The sequence below is a fragment of the Nerophis lumbriciformis genome, linkage group LG18 (assembly GCF_033978685.3).
Source record: "Nerophis lumbriciformis linkage group LG18, RoL_Nlum_v2.1, whole genome shotgun sequence".
In the NCBI taxonomy this organism is placed as follows: domain Eukaryota; kingdom Metazoa; phylum Chordata; class Actinopteri; order Syngnathiformes; family Syngnathidae; genus Nerophis; species Nerophis lumbriciformis.
In genome coordinates this window covers 2261748-2280436 of record NC_084565.2, presented here as the reverse complement: position 1 = coordinate 2280436, position 18689 = coordinate 2261748, and the positions used below count along the sequence as shown (strand labels likewise).

Genomic DNA, 18689 nt, shown 5'->3' with positions numbered 1-18689 from the left:
GAATGAAATAAGTGAGTCATTCCTTTTTTCAGATATGCCAACGTGTCCATACATTCTCAAAAGGTTGGTGTAATTTATATTGAATATTGTGAATATTTAAATATGTGTGGTGCAGAAAGGAAAATAAAAGTTATATTTCGTGATCGACTTTTTTTTGGACTGTGCATGTGAGCTGTGTGCTTGGTATTTGTATGTATTTTTATCTATTTATCTGAGTACCATGATCTTATGTTTTTTTTAATGTGTTATTATGAATTTGCACTAAATAATTTTGCTCGCAATTTCGTTGTACAATGACAATAAAGATGTATTCTATTCTATTCTATTCCATTTTTCTCTCCAGTAAGTGGCGCTCTGCAGCTCCGACACGGCATCTTCTGCCTCTATTGCGCACGAAGAAGAACAATGCGGAAATGACGTCACGTCAGGTTAACGCGAGCTGGCTAACAACAAACAAACGCGTGAATTCTACAAACAAATATCGTGTGTACTCGCTTTTCTTCACTTTAGAGTCCAGCTCATTTAGTTTGGACACACTTTTGTTTACTTTAAGTAGTTGACTGAGCCCAGAAAGTGCTCATTCGCGCCCTGTATTTGTGGAGTTTAGCATGAGTTAGCATGGAAGCTAACAAGTTTAAAGTCACGGAGTTTTTGGTGATGACGTCATGTAGAAGTTTTTAATCCTGTCGTGGTCTGAAGGAATCCGTTCGGGTTGACTTAAGGTTCTGAGCCTCTTCTTGCCTGTCGGCGACGCTTGATGGGGTTCCTCAGGGTCATGATGCCGCTCAAGTTTCAGCTTTTGGCTTTTTTGACGTTCGGAGTCACGATGCTCTTCATCGAGAACCAGATCCAAAGACTGGACGAGTCCAGAGCAAAGTTAGGTAAGATGATCAACTCTGAAGTCGTTTGCTTTAACTTACTTTTGCGTCCGCCAGTCTGCAAGTATTTATTGCAGACTGCTTTTGATGTTGTTCAGTGACAGCTGACCCAACTTAGGCTAGTGCTAAAAGCAGACTAGACATAGTGGATCTAACATAATAGTGTGAGAGTCCAGTCCATAGTGGATCTAACATAATAGTGAGAGTCCAGTCCATAGTGGATCTAACATAATAATGTGAGAGTCCAGTCCATAGTGGATCTAACATAATAGTGAGAGTCCAGTCCATAGTGGATCTAATATGAGCTAGTGTGAGAGTCCAGTCCATAGTGGATCTAACATAATAGTGAGAGTCCAGTCCATAGTGGATCTAACATAATAGTGAGAGTCCAGTCCATAGTGGATCTAACATGAGCTAGTGTGAGAGTCCAGTCCATAGTGGATCTAACATAATAGTGTGAGAGTCCAGTCCATAGTGGATCTAACATAATAGTGAGAGTCCAGTCCATAGTGGATCTAACATAATAGTGAGAGTCCAGTCCATAGTGGATCTGACATGAGCTAGTGTGAGAGTCCAGTCCATAGTGGATCTAACATAATAGTGTGAGAGTCCAGTCCATAGTGGATCTAACATAATAGTGTGAGAGTCCAGTCCATAGTGGATCTAACATAAAAGTTTGAGAGTCCAGTCCATAGTGGATCTAACATAATAGTGTGAGAGTCCAGTCCATAGTGGATCTAACATAATAGTGTGAGAGTCCAGTCCATAGTGGATCTAACATAATAGTGTGAGAGTCCAGTCCATAGTGGATCTAACATGATAGTGTGAGAGTCCAGTCCTTAGTGGATCGAACATAATAGTGTGAGAGTCCAGTCCATAGCGGATCTAACATAATAGTGAGAGTCCAGTCCATAGCGGATCTAACATAATAGTGTGAGAGTCCAGTCCATAGTGAATCAAACATAAAAGTGTGAGAGTCCAGTCCATAGTGAATCAAACATAAAAGTGTGAGAGTCCAGTCCATAGTGGATCTAACATGAGATAGTGTGAGAGTCCAGTCCATAGTGGATCTAACATGAGCCAGTGTGAGAGTCCAGTCCATAGTGGATCTAACATAATAGTGTGAGAGTCCAGTCCATAGTGGATCTAACATAAAAGTGTGAGAGTCCAGTCCATAGTGGATCTAACATAATAATGTGAGAGTCCAGTCCATAGTGGATCTAACATAATAGTGAGAGTCCAGTCCATAGTGGATCTAACATAATAGTGTGAGAGTCCAGTCCATAGTGGATCTAACATAATAGTGTGAGAGTCCAGTCCATAGTGGATCTAACATGATAGTGTGAGAGTCCAGTCCTTAGTGGATCGAACATAATAGTGTGAGAGTCCAGTCCATAGCGGATCTAACATAATAGTGAGAGTCCAGTCCATAGCGGATCTAACATAATAGTGTGAGAGTCCAGTCCATAGTGGATCTAACATAATAATGTGAGAGTCCAGTCCATAGTGGATCTAACATAATAGTGAGAGTCCAGTCCATAGTGGATCTAATATGAGCTAGTGTGAGAGTCCAGTCCATAGTGGATCTAACATAATAGTGTGAGAGTCCAGTCCATAGTGAATCAAACATAAAAGTGTAAGAGTCCAGTCCATAGTGGATCTAACATGAGATAGTGTGAGAGTCCAGTCCATAGTGGATCTAACATGAGCCAGTGTGAGAGTCCAGTCCATAGTGGATCTAACATAATAGTGTGAGAGTCCAGTCCATAGTGGATCTAACATAAAAGTGTGAGAGTCCAGTCCATAGTGGATCTAACATAATAATGTGAGAGTCCAGTCCATAGTGGATCTAACATAATAGTGAGAGTCCAGTCCATAGTGGATCTAACATAATAGTGTGAGAGTCCGGTCCATAGCGGATCTAACATAATAGTGAGAGTCCAGTCCATAGTGAATGTAACATAATAGTGAGAGTCCAGTCCATAGTGAATCAAACATAAAAGTGTGAGAGTCCAGTCCATAGTGGATCTAACATGAGATAGTGTGAGAGTCCAGTCCATAGGGGATCTAACATAATAGTGAGAGTCCAGTCCATAGTGGATCTAACATAATAGTGTGAGAGTCCAGTCCATAGTGGATCTAACATAAAAGTTTGAGAGTCCAGTCCATAGTGGATCTAACATAATAGTGTGAGAGTCCAGTCCATAGTGGATCTAACATAATAGTGTGAGAGTCCAGTCCATAGTGGATCTAACATAAAAGTTTGAGAGTCCAGTCCATAGTGGATCTAACATAAAAGTTTGAGAGTCCAGTCCATAGTGGATCTAACATAAAAGTGTGAGAGTCCAGTCCATGGTGGATCTAACATAATAATGTGAGAGTCCAGTCCATAGTGGATCTAACATAATAGTGAGAGTCCAGTCCATAGTGGATCTAACATAATAGTGTGAGAGTCCGGTCCATAGCGGATCTAACATAATAGTGAGAGTCCAGTCCATAGTGAATGTAACATAATAGTGTGAGAGTCCAGTCCATAGTGAATCAAACATAAAAGTGTGAGAGTCCAGTCCATAGTGGATCTAACATGAGATAGTGTGAGAGTCCAGTCCATAGTGGATCTAACATGAGTTAGTGTGAGAGTCCAGTCCATAGTGGATCTAACATAATAGTGTGAGAGTCCAGTCCATAGTGGATCTAACATAATAGTGTGAGAGTCCAGTCCATAGTGGATCTAACATAATAGTGTGAGAGTCCAGTCCATAGTGGATCTAACATGATAGTGTGAGAGTCCAGTCCTTAGTGGATCGAACATAATAGTGTGAGAGTCCAGTCCATAGCGGATCTAACATAATAGTGTGAGAGTCCAGTCCATAGTGAATCAAACATAAAAGTGTGAGAGTCCAGTCCATAGTGGATCTAACATGAGATAGTGTGAGAGTCCAGTCCATAGTGGATCTAACATGAGCTAGTGTGAGAGTCCAGTCCATAGTGGATCTAACATAATAGTGTGAGAGTCCAGTCCATAGTGGATCTAACATAAAAGTGTGAGAGTCCAGTCCATAGTGGATCTAACATAATAATGTGAGAGTCTAGTCCATAGTGGATCTAACATAATAGTGAGAGTCCAGTCCATAGTGGATCTAACATAATAGTGTGAGAGTCCGGTCCATAGCGGATCTAACATAATAGTGAGAGTCCAGTCCATAGTGAATGTAACATAATAGTGTGAGAGTCCAGTCCATAGTGAATCTAACATAAAAGTGTGAGAGTCCAGTCCATAGTGGATCTAACATGAGATAGTGTGAGAGTCCAGTCCATAGTGGATCTAACATGAGTTAGTGTGAGAGTCCAGTCCATAGTGGATCTAACATAATAGTGTGAGAGTCCAGTCCATAGTGGATCTAACATAATAGTGTGAGAGTCCAGTCCATAGTGGATCTAACATAATAGTGTGAGAGTCCAGTCCATAGTGGATCTAACATAATAGTGTGAGAGTCCAGTCCATAGTGGATCTAACATAATAGTGAGAGTACAGTCTATAGTGGATCTAACATGATAGTGTGACAGTCCAGTCCATAGTGGATCTAACATAATAGTGTGAGAGTCCAGTCCATAGTGGATCTAGCATAATATTGTGAGAGTCCAGTCCATAGTGGATCTAACATACGTAATAGTGAGAGTCCAGTCCATAGTGGATCTAACATAACAGTGAGAGTCCAGTCCATAGTGGATCTAACATAATAGTGAGAGTCCAGTCCATAGTGGATCTAACATAATAGTGTGAGAGTCCAGTCCATAGTGGGTCCAGCAGGAGGTCACGCTGTCGAAGTGGAGGCACGTAAATAAGACCGCCCACAAAACGGCGCATCCTGAAGCGACTGTCAGAAAGTGACTTGAAGATGATGTGTAAAACATCATCTGTGCAATATTTTGAGCAAAGAACCACCATTACATGTTATGTAGACCACAAGGAAGTCTTTTACATTGAGAAAATAATCATAATAATATGACTCTTTTAATGCGCCCTATGAAAAAAGATTAAACATAGACCATCCATCGGCAGTGCGCCTTATAATCCGGTGCGCCCTACGGTCCGGAAAATACTGTATATTTCCGGGTCAAACTATTAATTATTTATTATTGATTGACTTCAAAGTAATGCACTTTCTGGTACAGTTTCTTCAATTTTGATTCGCAGAAAGTTTTATCGATGACAAATACTGCATTTGTTTTCTTTTGTATTATTTTTTTGAATGAATGAAGTAACGTTAATGACAACCTTTTTCCAAAACACAACATAGAATGTGAGATATAACAGGGTAGTGCATACATTTGTTTTCAAAACGCTTACAAAAAAGTGGGACCCCAAATATTTACTGTGGGACCCCATTTTTATGACTTGATGGGACCCCATTTGGAAGATTCCGAGCGCCAACACTGTTATTTCATGTACTTACAGCTTGCAGTATGATACAGTACACAGTTCACAACATTGCAAACTACCCCCACACAAAAAAAAAAGTGTTTTTTCACAGTATCTTCTTCCAGCTGCTCCTCCGTCAAACACACCATCAGCAGCTTTAACTTTAAATGTGCTGATTCTCTTTCCCCGCAGAGCGCGCCATGGCCAGACACGAGCTGGCGGCGGTGGAGCCGCGTCACGGCGAGGAAGGCACTCACGACCTCTCCTCGCCGGCGGCGGACGAAGGCAACGACGACGCGGTGGTCATCTACAACAGGGTGCCGAAGACGGCCAGCACGTCCTTCACCAACATCGCCTACGACCTTTGCGCCAAGAACCGCTTCCACGTGCTGCACATCAACACCACCAAGAACAACCCCGTCATGTCTCTGCAGGACCAGGTCAGACTTGCCGCTCAGTCAGGAGAGTCTGGAAATGATCCAGATATGTGAAAATGCAGCATATGAACTCTGTTACGCTTAAAATAGAAAGTTTTTGTAGTTCTATCAGCATCAGTGTTTAGTGTTCCTCACGCGGTCTTTTCCCAATGCGTTAAAATTTGGACTTATGCTGCCTTTAAATTGGAGTGGAGTGGTAATTGATTTTGGGGACACTTAGTGGTCACAATAATTCATGTAGTTAAGCTCATGGTGCAGTAAATTGAGTGATGCGGACACGTTTGTTAATGGATACTTTCTAATTCACTGCTCCCTTGGAGACTAAAAGCACTCACCACTAGCTGGTTCCATCTTGTTTGTGAATTTTTTTAAAGACAACAACAAAAGCATATAATTATATATGTACTCTTAAGACATTTTCGTGAAAAAGACAACCAAAGAAGCATATTTAATTTGTACATCTAGGCATGTTCGTGAAATGTAAAAAAAGACAAGAAAACAAATTATATCATTGAAATTGTACTTCTAGGCACGTCATTTAGTTTGTATTTTTGGGGAAGGTTTGGGAAATATTTTAAAAGACAGCAAAAGAAGCATATCATTTAATCTGTACGTTTGGGCATGTTTGTGAAATTTAAAAAAAAGACAACAAAAGAAGCATTTGATTTAATTTGTACGTTTGGGTATGTTTGTGAAATTAAAAAAAAAGACAACAAAAGAAGCATTTGATTTAATTTGTACGTTTGGGCATGTTCGTGAAATTTAAAAAAAGACATCAAAAGAAGCATGTAATTTAAATTGTACTTCTAGGCATGTTCCAGAGTTTTTTTTAATAAAAAGACAACAAAAGAAGCATATCATTTAATTCGTACATCTAGTCATGTTCGTGAAATGTTAAAAAATAAAATAAAGCATATCATTTAAATTGTACTTCTAGGCATGTTCCTGCATTTTTTTAAAAGACAACAAAAGAAGCATATTTAATTTGTACGTTTGGGCATGTTTGAGAAATTTTTAAAAAGACAATGTAATGATTATATGATTTAAATATGTACATTTGGGTATGTTTGTGAACATTTTAAAAAGACAACAAAATAATTATATGATTTGAATATGTACATTTGGGCATGTTTGTGAAATTTTTAAAAAGACAACAAAAAAAGCATATTTCATTTGTACGTTTGGACATGTTATAAAGCATATGATTATCTGTTTAAAAAATACAGCAAAACAAGCATAAAATGTAATTTGTACTTCTAGGCATGTTTGTGAAATTTTAAAGAAGACAACACAATAAGCATGTAATTTAATTTGTACTCCTTAGCATCCATCCATCCATTTTCTACCGCTTGTCCCTTTTGGGGTCGCGGGGGGTGCTGGAGCCTATCTCAGCTGCAATCGGGCGTAAGGCGGGGTACACCCTGGACAAGGAGCCACCTCATCGCACTCCTTGGCATGTTTGTGAAATTTAAAAGAAGACAACACAAGAAGCATGTAATTTAATTTGTACTTCTAGGCATAATCCGGATATTTTTTTTTTTAAAAGACAAAAAATGCATATCATTTAATTTGTACATTTGGGCATGTTCGTGAAATTTTAAAAAGACAACTAAAGAAGCATATTTGATTTGTAAATTTGGGCATGTTTAAAATTTTTAAAAAGACAACAAAAAAACCATATCATATAATTTGTATGTTTGGGCATGTTAAGAAGCATATGATTACATTTTAAAAGAGGTCAACAAAACAAGCATACCATTTAATTTGTGCTTCTAGGCATGTTTGTCAAATTTTAAAGAAGACAACAAAAGAAGCATGTAATTTAATATGTACTTCTAGGCATTCATATAGTGTTTATTACAATTGCATGCAAGTGTGCTTGTGTACCTTTTGGAGTTTTCTTTTACTTAGAAAATATGTTGGGTGTATGGAATGGAATTGTTCCATTCTGACTAAAAGCACATTTAAAAAGTATATGAATAAGAAAACATAATTGACCATTTTGAGGCAGGCGTGTAACGTGACTTCCTCTTATGAACGCAGGTGCGCTTTGTACGCAACGTCACCTCCTGGCGAGAGATGAAGCCCGGCTTCTACCACGGCCACGTCGCCTACATCGACTTCTCCAAGTAAGACCCGGCACAGAGCGCGGGCGCAGGAAGTAAACGTGCTAATTGGACTCTCGGTGTTCAGGCACGGCGTGAAGGGCCAGCCGTTCTACATCAACGTGGTGCGAGACCCCATCGAGCGCCTGGTGTCGTATTACTACTTCCTGCGCTTTGGCGACGACTACCGGCCCGGCCTGCGGCGAAGGAAGCAAGGCGACAAGAAGGTCGTCTTTTCATTCTTCCTCACCTCGGTTCAGCAAACTTTATTTCTTTCATGTCTGGCAGACCTTTGACGAGTGTGTGGCGTCAGGTGGCTCAGACTGCGCCCCTGAGAAGCTGTGGCTGCAGATCCCCTTCTTTTGTGGTCACCATTCAGAGTGCTGGTAAGCAAGCCCCGCCCTAAACCTGTCTGTCATGCCTCATACAACTTCCTGTTACTGCCAGGGGCGCCCCGACTCTATGTTGATATCTGATATCGCTCCGATATCAGCAAAAAGGATGGTGTTGTCTTTTTAGTCGATTTATTTACAAAAGGTAAACATGGTAGACTAGGCTGCTAGGAGCTAGCAGCTACACTTACGTAGTTTCAACAACAAAAACATTAGGTAACAGGACTGATGGTAGTTTCAACAACAAAAAACATTAGGCAACAGGACTGATAGTAGTTTCAACAACAAAAAACATTAGGTAACAGGACTGATAGTAGTTTCAACAACAAAAACATTAGGTAACAGGACTGATAGTAGTTTCAACAACAAAAACATTAGGTAACAGGACTGATAGTAGTTTCAACAACAAAAACATTAGGTAACAGGACTGATAGTCGTTTCAACAGCAAAAACATTAGGTAACAGGACTGATAGTAGTTTCAATAACAAAAAACATTAGGTAACAGGACTGATAGTAGCTTCAACAACAAAAACATTAGGTAACAGGACTGATAGTAGTTTCAACAACAAAAAACATTAGGTAACAGGACTGATAGTAGTTTCAACAACAAAAAACATTAGGTAACAGGACTGATAGTAGTTTCAACAACAAAAAACATTAGGTAACAGGACTGATAGTAGTTTCAAAGACAAAAACATTAGGTAACAGGACTGATAGTAGTTTCAACAACAAAAAACATTCGGTAACAGGACTGATAGTAGTTTCAACAACAAAAAACATTAGGTAACAGGACTGATAGTAGTTTCAAAGACAAAAACATTAGGTAACAGGACTGATAGTAGTTTCAACAACAAAAAACATTCGGTAACAGGACTGATAGTAGTTTCAACAATAAAAAACATTAGGTAACAGAACTGATAGTAGTTTCAACAACAAAAAACATTATGTCACAGGACTGATAGTAGTTTCAACGACAAAACACATTAGGTAACAGGACTGATAGTAGTTTCAACGACAAAACACATTAGGTAACAGGACTGATAGTAGCTTCAACAACAAAAACATTAGGTAACAGGACTGATAGTAGTTTCAACAACAAAAAACATTAGGTAACAGGACTGATAGTAGTTTCAACAACAAAAAACATTAGGTAACAGGACTGATAGTAGTTTCAACAACAAAAAACATTAGGTAACAGGACTGATAGTAGTTTCAACAACAAAAAACATTAGGTAACAGGACTGATAGTAGTTTCAACAACAAAAAACATTAGGTAACAGGACTGATAGTAATTTCAAAGACAAAAACATTAGGTAACAGGACTGATAGTAGTTTCAACAACAAAAAACATTCGGTAACAGGACTGATAGTAGTTTCAACAACAAAAAACATTAGGTAACAGGACTGATAGTAGTTTCAAAGACAAAAACATTAGGTAACAGGACTGATAGTAGTTTCAACAACAAAAAACATTCGGTAACAGGACTGATAGTAGTTTCAACAATAAAAAACATTAGGTAACAGAACTGATAGTAGTTTCAACAACAAAAAACATTATGTCACAGGACTGATAGTAGTTTCAACGACAAAACACATTAGGTAACAGGACTGATAGTAGTTTCAACGACAAAACACATTAGGTAACAGGACTGATAGTAGTTTCAACAACAAAAAACATTAGGTAACATGACTGATAGTAGTTTCAACAACAAAAAACATTAGGTAACAGGACTGATAGTAGTTTCAACAACAAAACACATTAGGTTACAGGACTGATAGTAGTTTCAACAACAAAACACATTAGGTAACAAGAATGATAGTAGTTTCAACAACAAAAACATTAGGTAACATGACTGATAGTAGTTTCAACAACAAAAAACATTAGGTAACAGGACTGATAGTAGTTTCTGCGCTCTGACGAAAGATTGTACGCCTCCTCTTTTATTTGGACTTTCCCTGATTACATGGCAACAGCTGTTTCTAAGGGGGGGGGGGTCGTAAACAGCCATCGCCTTTGGTTACAAAACAGTTCAAAGAAAAGGTCGTGAACAGCTGTTGCCCTCGGTCACAAAACAGTTCAACGAAAAGGTGCCTGGAGGGAGGTCAGGCCCTGCCTCCTCTCCGCTATGTAGATCTCGGGTCAAAAAAAAAATCTTCCTGTCGATTACAATACATCAAAGAAACCGACACCTTCATGTCGCTTCCCATCCTACACAGTGGAGTTTTACAAGCCTTTTGATTGGTAGGATCGAGGACAGCTTTTGTCTGCTTGCTGGCAACTCATTGAAACACAAAGTTTTGTGATAACCAGTGTTGGGTTAGTTACTGAAAAGCAGTAACTAGTTACAGTTACTAGTTACTTCATTTCAAAAGTAACTCAGTTACTAACTCAGTTACTTTCACCAAAAAGTAATGCATTACTGTGAAAAGTAACTATTTAGTTACTTCTTTTTCTTCTTTTTTTTTAAAGCTCCCATTAATGCCCTTTTAGCCTTCATTTCAGTACTGTTATTGCACTGGAGAATAATACAATCTGTTGATGAAATTGACATACATTTGCATCACTGAACTCCGCTAAGCAATGTAGTCTACATACAACACACAAACAATGTGGTCTATATACAACACACAAAGACAAAGATAAAGGCCAATTTGTTTCTGGCCAGAACAAATTGACAAAACTATTTTAAATAGTTGCAACATAACATACATAAGTAACAAACAGCATAATAACAGCATAGCTGTAAAGCAAGAAAGGCACACACTACATACACAAAGTCTAACCAGGCATTTTCTTTACTGAGCAAAACTCTTTATTGTCGGCCATAAACACATCACCAAAACATTAGTAAAAAAATGATATCTCGCAAAAGTGGTAATTTTCTGCAGTACAAACCAGACCAAAAGCAACTTTGTTATATCAACAGCAGCCGCTCGCTCTTTCTCACTTACGCCAACACATGCACATATGGCACTTAGCCAGTGATGCGTTTACAGACACACAAAAAGTCGGACAACTCCAACACCACACATAAAGTGTCATTCCAGGTCGTTACTCTATGATTTACCAATCAAATGTGTGCTTATTCTAGTGTCATTTATTAGGAATCTTAATTTATATATATTAATCATTAAATGCTGTTAGTATATTAAATAAATACTAATAAAAATATATTTTTTACAAACAGGAAGTTGCAGGAATGTACACATGATCCCCTGCTTACATCTCATTGTGCAACATGTGAATGTTTTAATGGGAACTAAATGCAATGTCTGAAAGGGGTACAAATTATTTCCAAAGCAGGACCTCCACCCAGACGAACAATACAAGTACACAGTTCATGAAAAACAATATTTGTTGTTATTGTCATTGTAAGTGGGCCTAAACACTTATATTAGAAATGGAAATGACTGCTGTCATTTGATTATAATAATAAGAGAATGTTGTCTGTCTATCTGTGTTGGCCCTGCGATGAGGTGGGGACTTGTCCAGGGTGTACACCGCCTTCCGCCCGAATGCAGCTGAGATAGGCTCCAGCACCCCCCGTGACCCCGAAAGGGACAAGCGGTAGAAAATGGATGGATGGATGGAGATGTAAGTTGTTATTTAGTGAGGTTTGGGACAGGTGTGCTGCTGGTGTAGCCACAGTGTGCACGTCTGATGTTGCTCACATGGGCTCCACTCAATGCTCAGGGAGTTTTTGCGTTTGCTCACACACATGAACAATTAGAGGGAACATTGATTGACAGAGTGTGTGTACCTTCAGTGCTGAATGATGAGCAGAGGCAGAGTTAATCCTTAAGTGGTGGTGGTGGAGGTAAAGTGTCATTGGAGTCTCTATCTCTCTTTACTAGCTTCGTCAAAGCATGTTGCTTATGTAGCTTGTTTCAGCAGATTTGAATTGCTGTTTTGGGCAGTAGATGGGATCTTTGATCCAAAGCACAATTTACATTTAACTAAAATGTAATTTTTTTTGTGCTCGACAAAAGAAAAGTAGTGAAAATATCTCCATGTTAGCAGTGCTCGACAAAAGAAAAGTAGTGGAAATATCTCCACGTTAGCAAACTCGACTTCTGGCTCCGCCATGATCAGACACGCCCCCCTCCCCCCCCACACTCACACTCACACCCATACACACACACAGAGCGCGTGTCTCTCTTCTCCGGCTTGTGACACAAGAAGAATCAGAATGATGACACAGCAGCGCTCCGATAAAACACACTTTATACTACATAAAAAGTAACGTAACATAACGCAGTAACGCATCATGTAGTAACGGTAACTGAGTTACTGAATATAAAAAATAACGCGTTAGATTACTAGTTACCGCCGAAACTAACTAACTTTGTAACGCGTTAGTCCCAACACTGGTGATAACTTACCGGTAGATGCAATTATTCTGACATAGCAGTTCTAGAATGGCTCTTTCAGGATGCTCTGTACTTTCCTATTAAAAGCTCTATCGTCAGCAAAATTGATATCATTTGTATGGTATCAGTTATAGCTGCTTATTACTTCCACATACTAAAGTCTCCCAAGGCAGAAGGGTATTAAGAAAATGATCCAGTAACAAACGTGTCCGCACCATTCAATTTACTACGTCATGAGCTTAATCTTCATGAAAAAAATTCCACTCCACTTCAACCTAAAGAGAGTTAATAATTACTGTATTTTCCGCACCATTAGCCGCACCTAAAAACCACGAATTTACTCAAAAGCTGACAGTGCGGCTTTTAACCCGGTGCGCTTTATATATGGATAAATATTAAGATTCATTTTCATAAAGTTTCGATCTCGCAACTACGGTAAACAGCCGCCATCTTTTTTCCCGGTAGAACAGGAAGCGCTTCTTCTTCTACGCAAGCAACCGCCAAGGTAAGCACCCGCCCCCATAGAACAGGAAGCGCTTCTTCTTCTACTGTAAGCAACCACCCGCCCCCGGAAGAAGAAGAAAAAACGCGCGGATATCACCGTACGTTTCATTTCCTGTTTACATCTGTAAAGACCACAAAATGGCTCCTACTAAGCGACAAGGATCCGGTTCATGAAAAGACGCAATCTCTCCATCCGCACACGGATTACTACCGTATTTCACAGCAACTGATATTCCTGTGAACCGCACTGTGGAACGGGAGCACGTACGGTGAATATTAGCACCACAGGGAATGAGAAGTCATCCTTCACTGTGGTTCTAGCTTGCCATGCTAATGGCCAGAAACTTCCACCCATGGTGATATTCAAAAGGAAGACCTTGCCAAAAGAGACCTTTCCAGCCGGCGTCATCATAAAAGCTAACTCGAAGGGATGGATGAAGAAAAGATGAGCGAGTGGTTAAGGTAAGTTTAAGTTTACGCGAAGAGGCCGGGTGGCTTTTTTCACGCAGCTCTGTCCATGTTGATATACGTATGTTTGTGATTGCACATTTGCGTACATTTTGGGAGTGAACAGAGTTGTTAGAACGCTGGTTTTTAATATATTATTAAAGTTTGACTGACCTATCTGACAGTTTTTTTGACATTCCTTTAGCGCAGTTAGATGCGGCTTACAACACGGCGCGGCTTATTGGTGGACAAAGTTTTGAAATATGCCGTTCATTGAAGGCGCGGCTTTTAACCCAGGGCGCCTTATGGTGCGGAAAATACGGTAATAGGTTGGTGTTTTCCATTGTTCTCTGACTCTTTTCACTCCATCTAACCTTTTCCAACATTCATCAAAGGATGTGTGAGTCCTGCTGATGGCTCATGAGGTCAATGTCGATATCAGCCAGGGTTCAAGGACTGGCGTACGTTGTCATGACGCCCTGCTTGTGTGTCCAGGAACGTGGGCAGCCGGTGGGCGCTGGAGCAGGCCAAGTTCAACCTGGTCGAGCGGTACCTGCTGGTGGGCGTGACCGAGGAGCTGGAGGACTTCATCATGATCCTGGAAGCCACTCTGCCGCGCTTCTTCAAGGGAGCCTCCGCACTCTATAAGACAGGTGCCCACTCAAACTCTCCTTTCCAATACTTAGTCTCCGAGTGCGGTGGAAAAAAATCACAAATATTATATATGTGTGCTGAAATAAACGTCATAATTAGGCACCTCCTTTTGACAGGAAAGTAACCGGAGTTGCCACTAGATGTCAGTAATACCCTTTCAAAGTTGTCTTTTCCACAACAGCACTGCAAAGCTGCTTTAAAGGGGAAGTATTTATGTTCATGTTGAGTATTGTATTTATTACACTTCTTAAGAAATTATATTATATAGTCATTTAGTTTATCTGTGGGGTAAAAACACATTTTGTACTATAAAGCAGGGGTCCCCAACCTTTTTTGCACCACCGATTGGTTTAATGTAGCCATTATTTTCAGGGACCGGCTTCCTCACTGAAATCTAGGTAAGATTAAGTATCTCAAATAAGGGTGATGTTTGCTTATTTTCTGTCTGATAAGATCATTCTTCTCACTAAGCAGATTCTATGTTAGAGCAGTGGTTCTTAACCTGAGTTCGATGTAACCCTCGGGCAGGGGTCGGCAACCCAAAATGTTGAAAGAGCCATATTGGACCAAAAATACAAAAACAAATCTGTCTGGAGCCGCAAAAAATTTAAAGCCATATTACATACAGATAGTGTGTCATGAGATATAAATTGAATCAAGAGGACTTAAAGGAAACTAAATGACCTCGAATATAGCTACAAATGAGGCATAATGATGCAATATATACATATAGCTAGCCTAAATAGCATGTTAGCATCGATTAGCTTGCAGTCATGCAGTGACCAAATATGTCTGATTAGCACTCCACACAAGTCAATAACATCAACAAAACTCACCTTTCATGCACAACGTTAAAGGTTTTGTGGACAAAATGAGACAGAAAAAGAAGTGGCATAAAACATGTCCTAGAAAGTCGGAGAATTTAAGTTATACATGTAAACAAACTACGGTGAGTTCAAAGACCGCCAAAATTAGTAGGACAAAGCGGCGCTCGCCAAATACTCGAATCAGTGAAGCATGTTTAATATAAACAGTGTGCTTTGTAACAATTAGGTAGGCTTGTGTCATGTTTGTCCTCCTACAGAAACCATATTAAAACAAAAAATAGATTTTTTCTTTTCTTTTTCCATTTTTCATACATTTTTTAAAAAGCTCCAAAGAGCCACTAGGGCGGCGCTAAAGAGCCGCATGCGGCTCTAGAGCCGCGGGTTGCCGACCCCTGCCCTAGGGGTACGGTGAGTCGGGCTCAGGGTTTCGGCGAAGGTCAAAACACACCCGACTCATCGTGTAAATAAAAACTTCTCCCTATCGGCGTATTACGTATACGACAACAGCAGAAGTCAGACTGATTTGCAGGTGTGTAATTTGTTGTGAGTTTATGCACTGTGTTGGTTTTGTTGTTTGAACAAGGTGATGTTCATGCACGCTTCATTTTGTGTACCAGTAAAAAAACATGGTAACACTTTAGTATGGGGAACATATTCACCATTAATTAGTTGCTTATTAACATGCAAATTAGTAACATATTGGCTCTTAACTAATCATTATTAAGTACTTATTAATGCCTTATTCGGCATGGCCTTATTATAACCCTAACCCTCTAACCCTGGCCCTAACCAAATAACTCTAAATTAATTGATTGATTAATTGATTGAAACTTTTATTCAGTGCGACTTATTTATGTTTTTTTTCCTTCTTTATTATGCATTTTCGACCGGTGCTACTTATACTCCGGAGCGACCCATATATGTTTTTTTCCTTCTTTATTATGCATTTTCAACCGGTGCGACTTATACTCCAGTGCGACTTATACCGTATTTTCCGCACTATAAGGCGCACCGGATTATTAGCCGCACCTTCTATGAATTACATATTTCATAATTTTGTCCACCAATAAGCCGCCCCGGACTAAAAGCCGCGCCTACGCTGCGCTAAAGTGAATGTCAAAAAAACGCTGCGCTAAAGTGAATGTCAAAAAAACAGTCAGATAGTTCAGTCAAACTTTAATAATATATTGAAAACCAGCGTTCTAACAACTCTGTCCCAAAATGTACAAATGTGCAATCACAAACATAGTAAAATTCAAAATGGTGTAGAGCAATAGCAACATACCGGTAATGTTGCTCGAACGTTAATGTCACAACACACAAAATAAACATAGCGCTCACCTTCTGAAGTTATTCTTCATTCGTAAATCCTTCGAATTCTTCGTCTTCGGTGTCCGAATTGAAAAGTTGCGCTAGCGTGGGATCCAAAATGGCCGGTTCCGTCTCGTAGAAGTCATCGGGAGTCAGTGTCGCTGTTGTTCTGTGAATCCTGCCTTCCGGAAAGCTCGGACCACAGTTGTGACCGAAATATCTGCCCAAGCATTTACGATCCACTGGCAGATGTTGGCGTATGTCGTCCGAGGCTGTCTGCCCGTCTTAGTGAAGGTGTGTTCGCCTTCGGAGCTGTGTGAAAAAAGCCACCCGGCCTCTTCGCGTAAACTTCCCTTAACCACTCGCTCATCTTTTCTTCATCCATCCATCCCTTCGAGTTAGCTTTTATGATGACGCCGGCTGGAAAGGTCTCTTTTGGCAAGGTCTTCCTTTTGAATATCACCATGAGTGGAAGTTAGCATGGCAAGCTAGAACCACAGTGAAGGATGACTTCTCATTCCCTGTGGAGCGAATATTCACCGTACGTGCTCCCGTTCCACAGTGCGGTTCAGTTGCTGTGAAATACGGTAGTAATCCGTGTGCGGATGGAGAGATTGCGTCTTTTTATGACCCGGATCGTTTAGTAGGAGCCATTTTGTGGTCTTTACAGATGTAAACAGGAAATGAAACGTACGGTGATATCCGCGCGTTTTTTCTTCTTCTTCCGGGGGCGGGTGAAGCGCTTCCTGTTCTATGGGGGCGGGTGAAGCGCTTCCTGTTCTATGGGGGCGGGTGCTTTCCTTGGCGGTTGCTTGCGTAGAAGAAGAAGCGCTTCCTGTTCTACCGGGAAAAAAGATGGCGGCTGTTTACCGAAGTTGCGAGACCGAAACTTTATGAAAATGAATCGTAATAAAGCGCACCGGGTTATTAGGCGCACTGTCAGCTTTTGAGAAAAATTGTGGTTTTTAGGTGCGCCTTATAGTGCGGAAAATACGGTATATGTTTTTTTTTCCTTCTTTATTATGCATTTTCGACCAAAGCGACTCATATATGTTTTTTTTCCTTCTTTGTTATGCATTTTCAACCGGTGCGACTTATACTCCAGTGCGACTTATACTCCAGTGCAATTTATATATGTTTTTTTCCTTCTTTATTATGCATTTTCGACCGGTGCGACTTATACTCCGGAGCGACTCATATATGTTTTCTTCCTTCTTTATTATACATTTTCAACCGGTGCGACTTATACTCCAGTGCGACTTATTTATGGTTTTTTTCCTTCTTTATTATGCATTTTCAACCGGTGCGACTTATACTCCGGAGCGACCCATATATGTTTTTTTTCCTTCTTTATTATGCATTTTCAACCGGTGCGACTTATACTCCGGTGCGACTTATACTCCGGTGCGACTTATATATGTTTTTTTTTTCTTCTTTATTATGCATTTTCGACCGAAGCGACTCATATATGTTTTTTTCCTTCTTTATTATGCATTTTCAACCGGTGCGACTTATACTCCAGTGCGACTTATACTCCAGTGCGGCTTATATATGTTTTTTTCCTTCTTTATTATGCATTTTCGACCGGTGCGACTTATGCTCTGGAGCGACTCATATATGTTTTTTTCCTTCTTTATTATGCATTTTCAACCGGTGCGGCTTATACTCCAGTGCGACTTATTTATGTTTTTTTTCCTTCTTTATTATGCATTTTCAACCGGTGCGACTTATACTCCAGTGCGACTTATATCTGTTTTTTTCCCTTCTTTATTATGCATTTTCGACCGGTGCGACTTATACTCCAGTGCGACTTATATCTGGTTTTTTCCCTTCTTTATTATGCATTTTCGACCGGTGCGACTTATACTCCGGAGTGACTTATACTCCGAAAAATACGGTAGTCATTTAGTTTATCTGTGGGGTAAAAACACATTTTGTACTATAAAGCAGGGTCCCCAACCTTTTTTGCACCACCGACCGGTTTAATGTAGCCATTATTTTCAGGGACCGGCTTCCTCACTGAAATCTAAGTAAGATGAAATATCTCAACTAAGGGTGATGTTTGCTTATTTTCTGTCTGATAAGATCATTCTTCTCACTAAGCAGATTTTATGTTACAGCAGTGGTTCTTAACCTGGGTTCGATGGAACCCTAGGGGTATGGTGAGTCGGGCTCAGGGGTTCGGCGAAGGTCAAGACACACCGACTCATCGTGTAAATAAAAACTTCTCCCTATCGCCGTATTACGTATACGACAACAGCAGAAGTCAGACTGATTTGCAGATGTGTAATTTGTTGTGAGTTTATACACTGTGTTGGTTTTGTTCTTTGAACAAGGTG

The 18689-nt window shown here is 40.0% G+C and overlaps 1 protein-coding gene across 15 annotated transcripts in view; it reads left to right on the top strand.

Moving 5' to 3' along the window:
* Positions 1-381: 381 nt before the first annotated feature.
* Positions 382-18689, top strand: part of hs2st1b (heparan sulfate 2-O-sulfotransferase 1b) — a 48342-nt gene continuing 30034 nt past the window's right edge. For all 15 annotated transcript variants that reach the window (XR_012050932.1, XR_012050931.1, XR_012050927.1 and 12 more), the window contains exons 1-6: positions 382-881; positions 5494-5741; positions 7782-7867; positions 7932-8070; positions 8132-8229; positions 14054-14211. Coding sequence is in view for 1 of the 15 variants with exons in the window: in XM_072915057.1 (XP_072771158.1) it covers positions 758-881; positions 5494-5741; positions 7782-7867; positions 7932-8070; positions 8132-8229; positions 14054-14211 (853 nt within the window). In the remaining 14 variants the exon portion in view is untranslated. The remainder of the gene's footprint in view (positions 882-5493; positions 5742-7781; positions 7868-7931; positions 8071-8131; positions 8230-14053; positions 14212-18689) is intronic.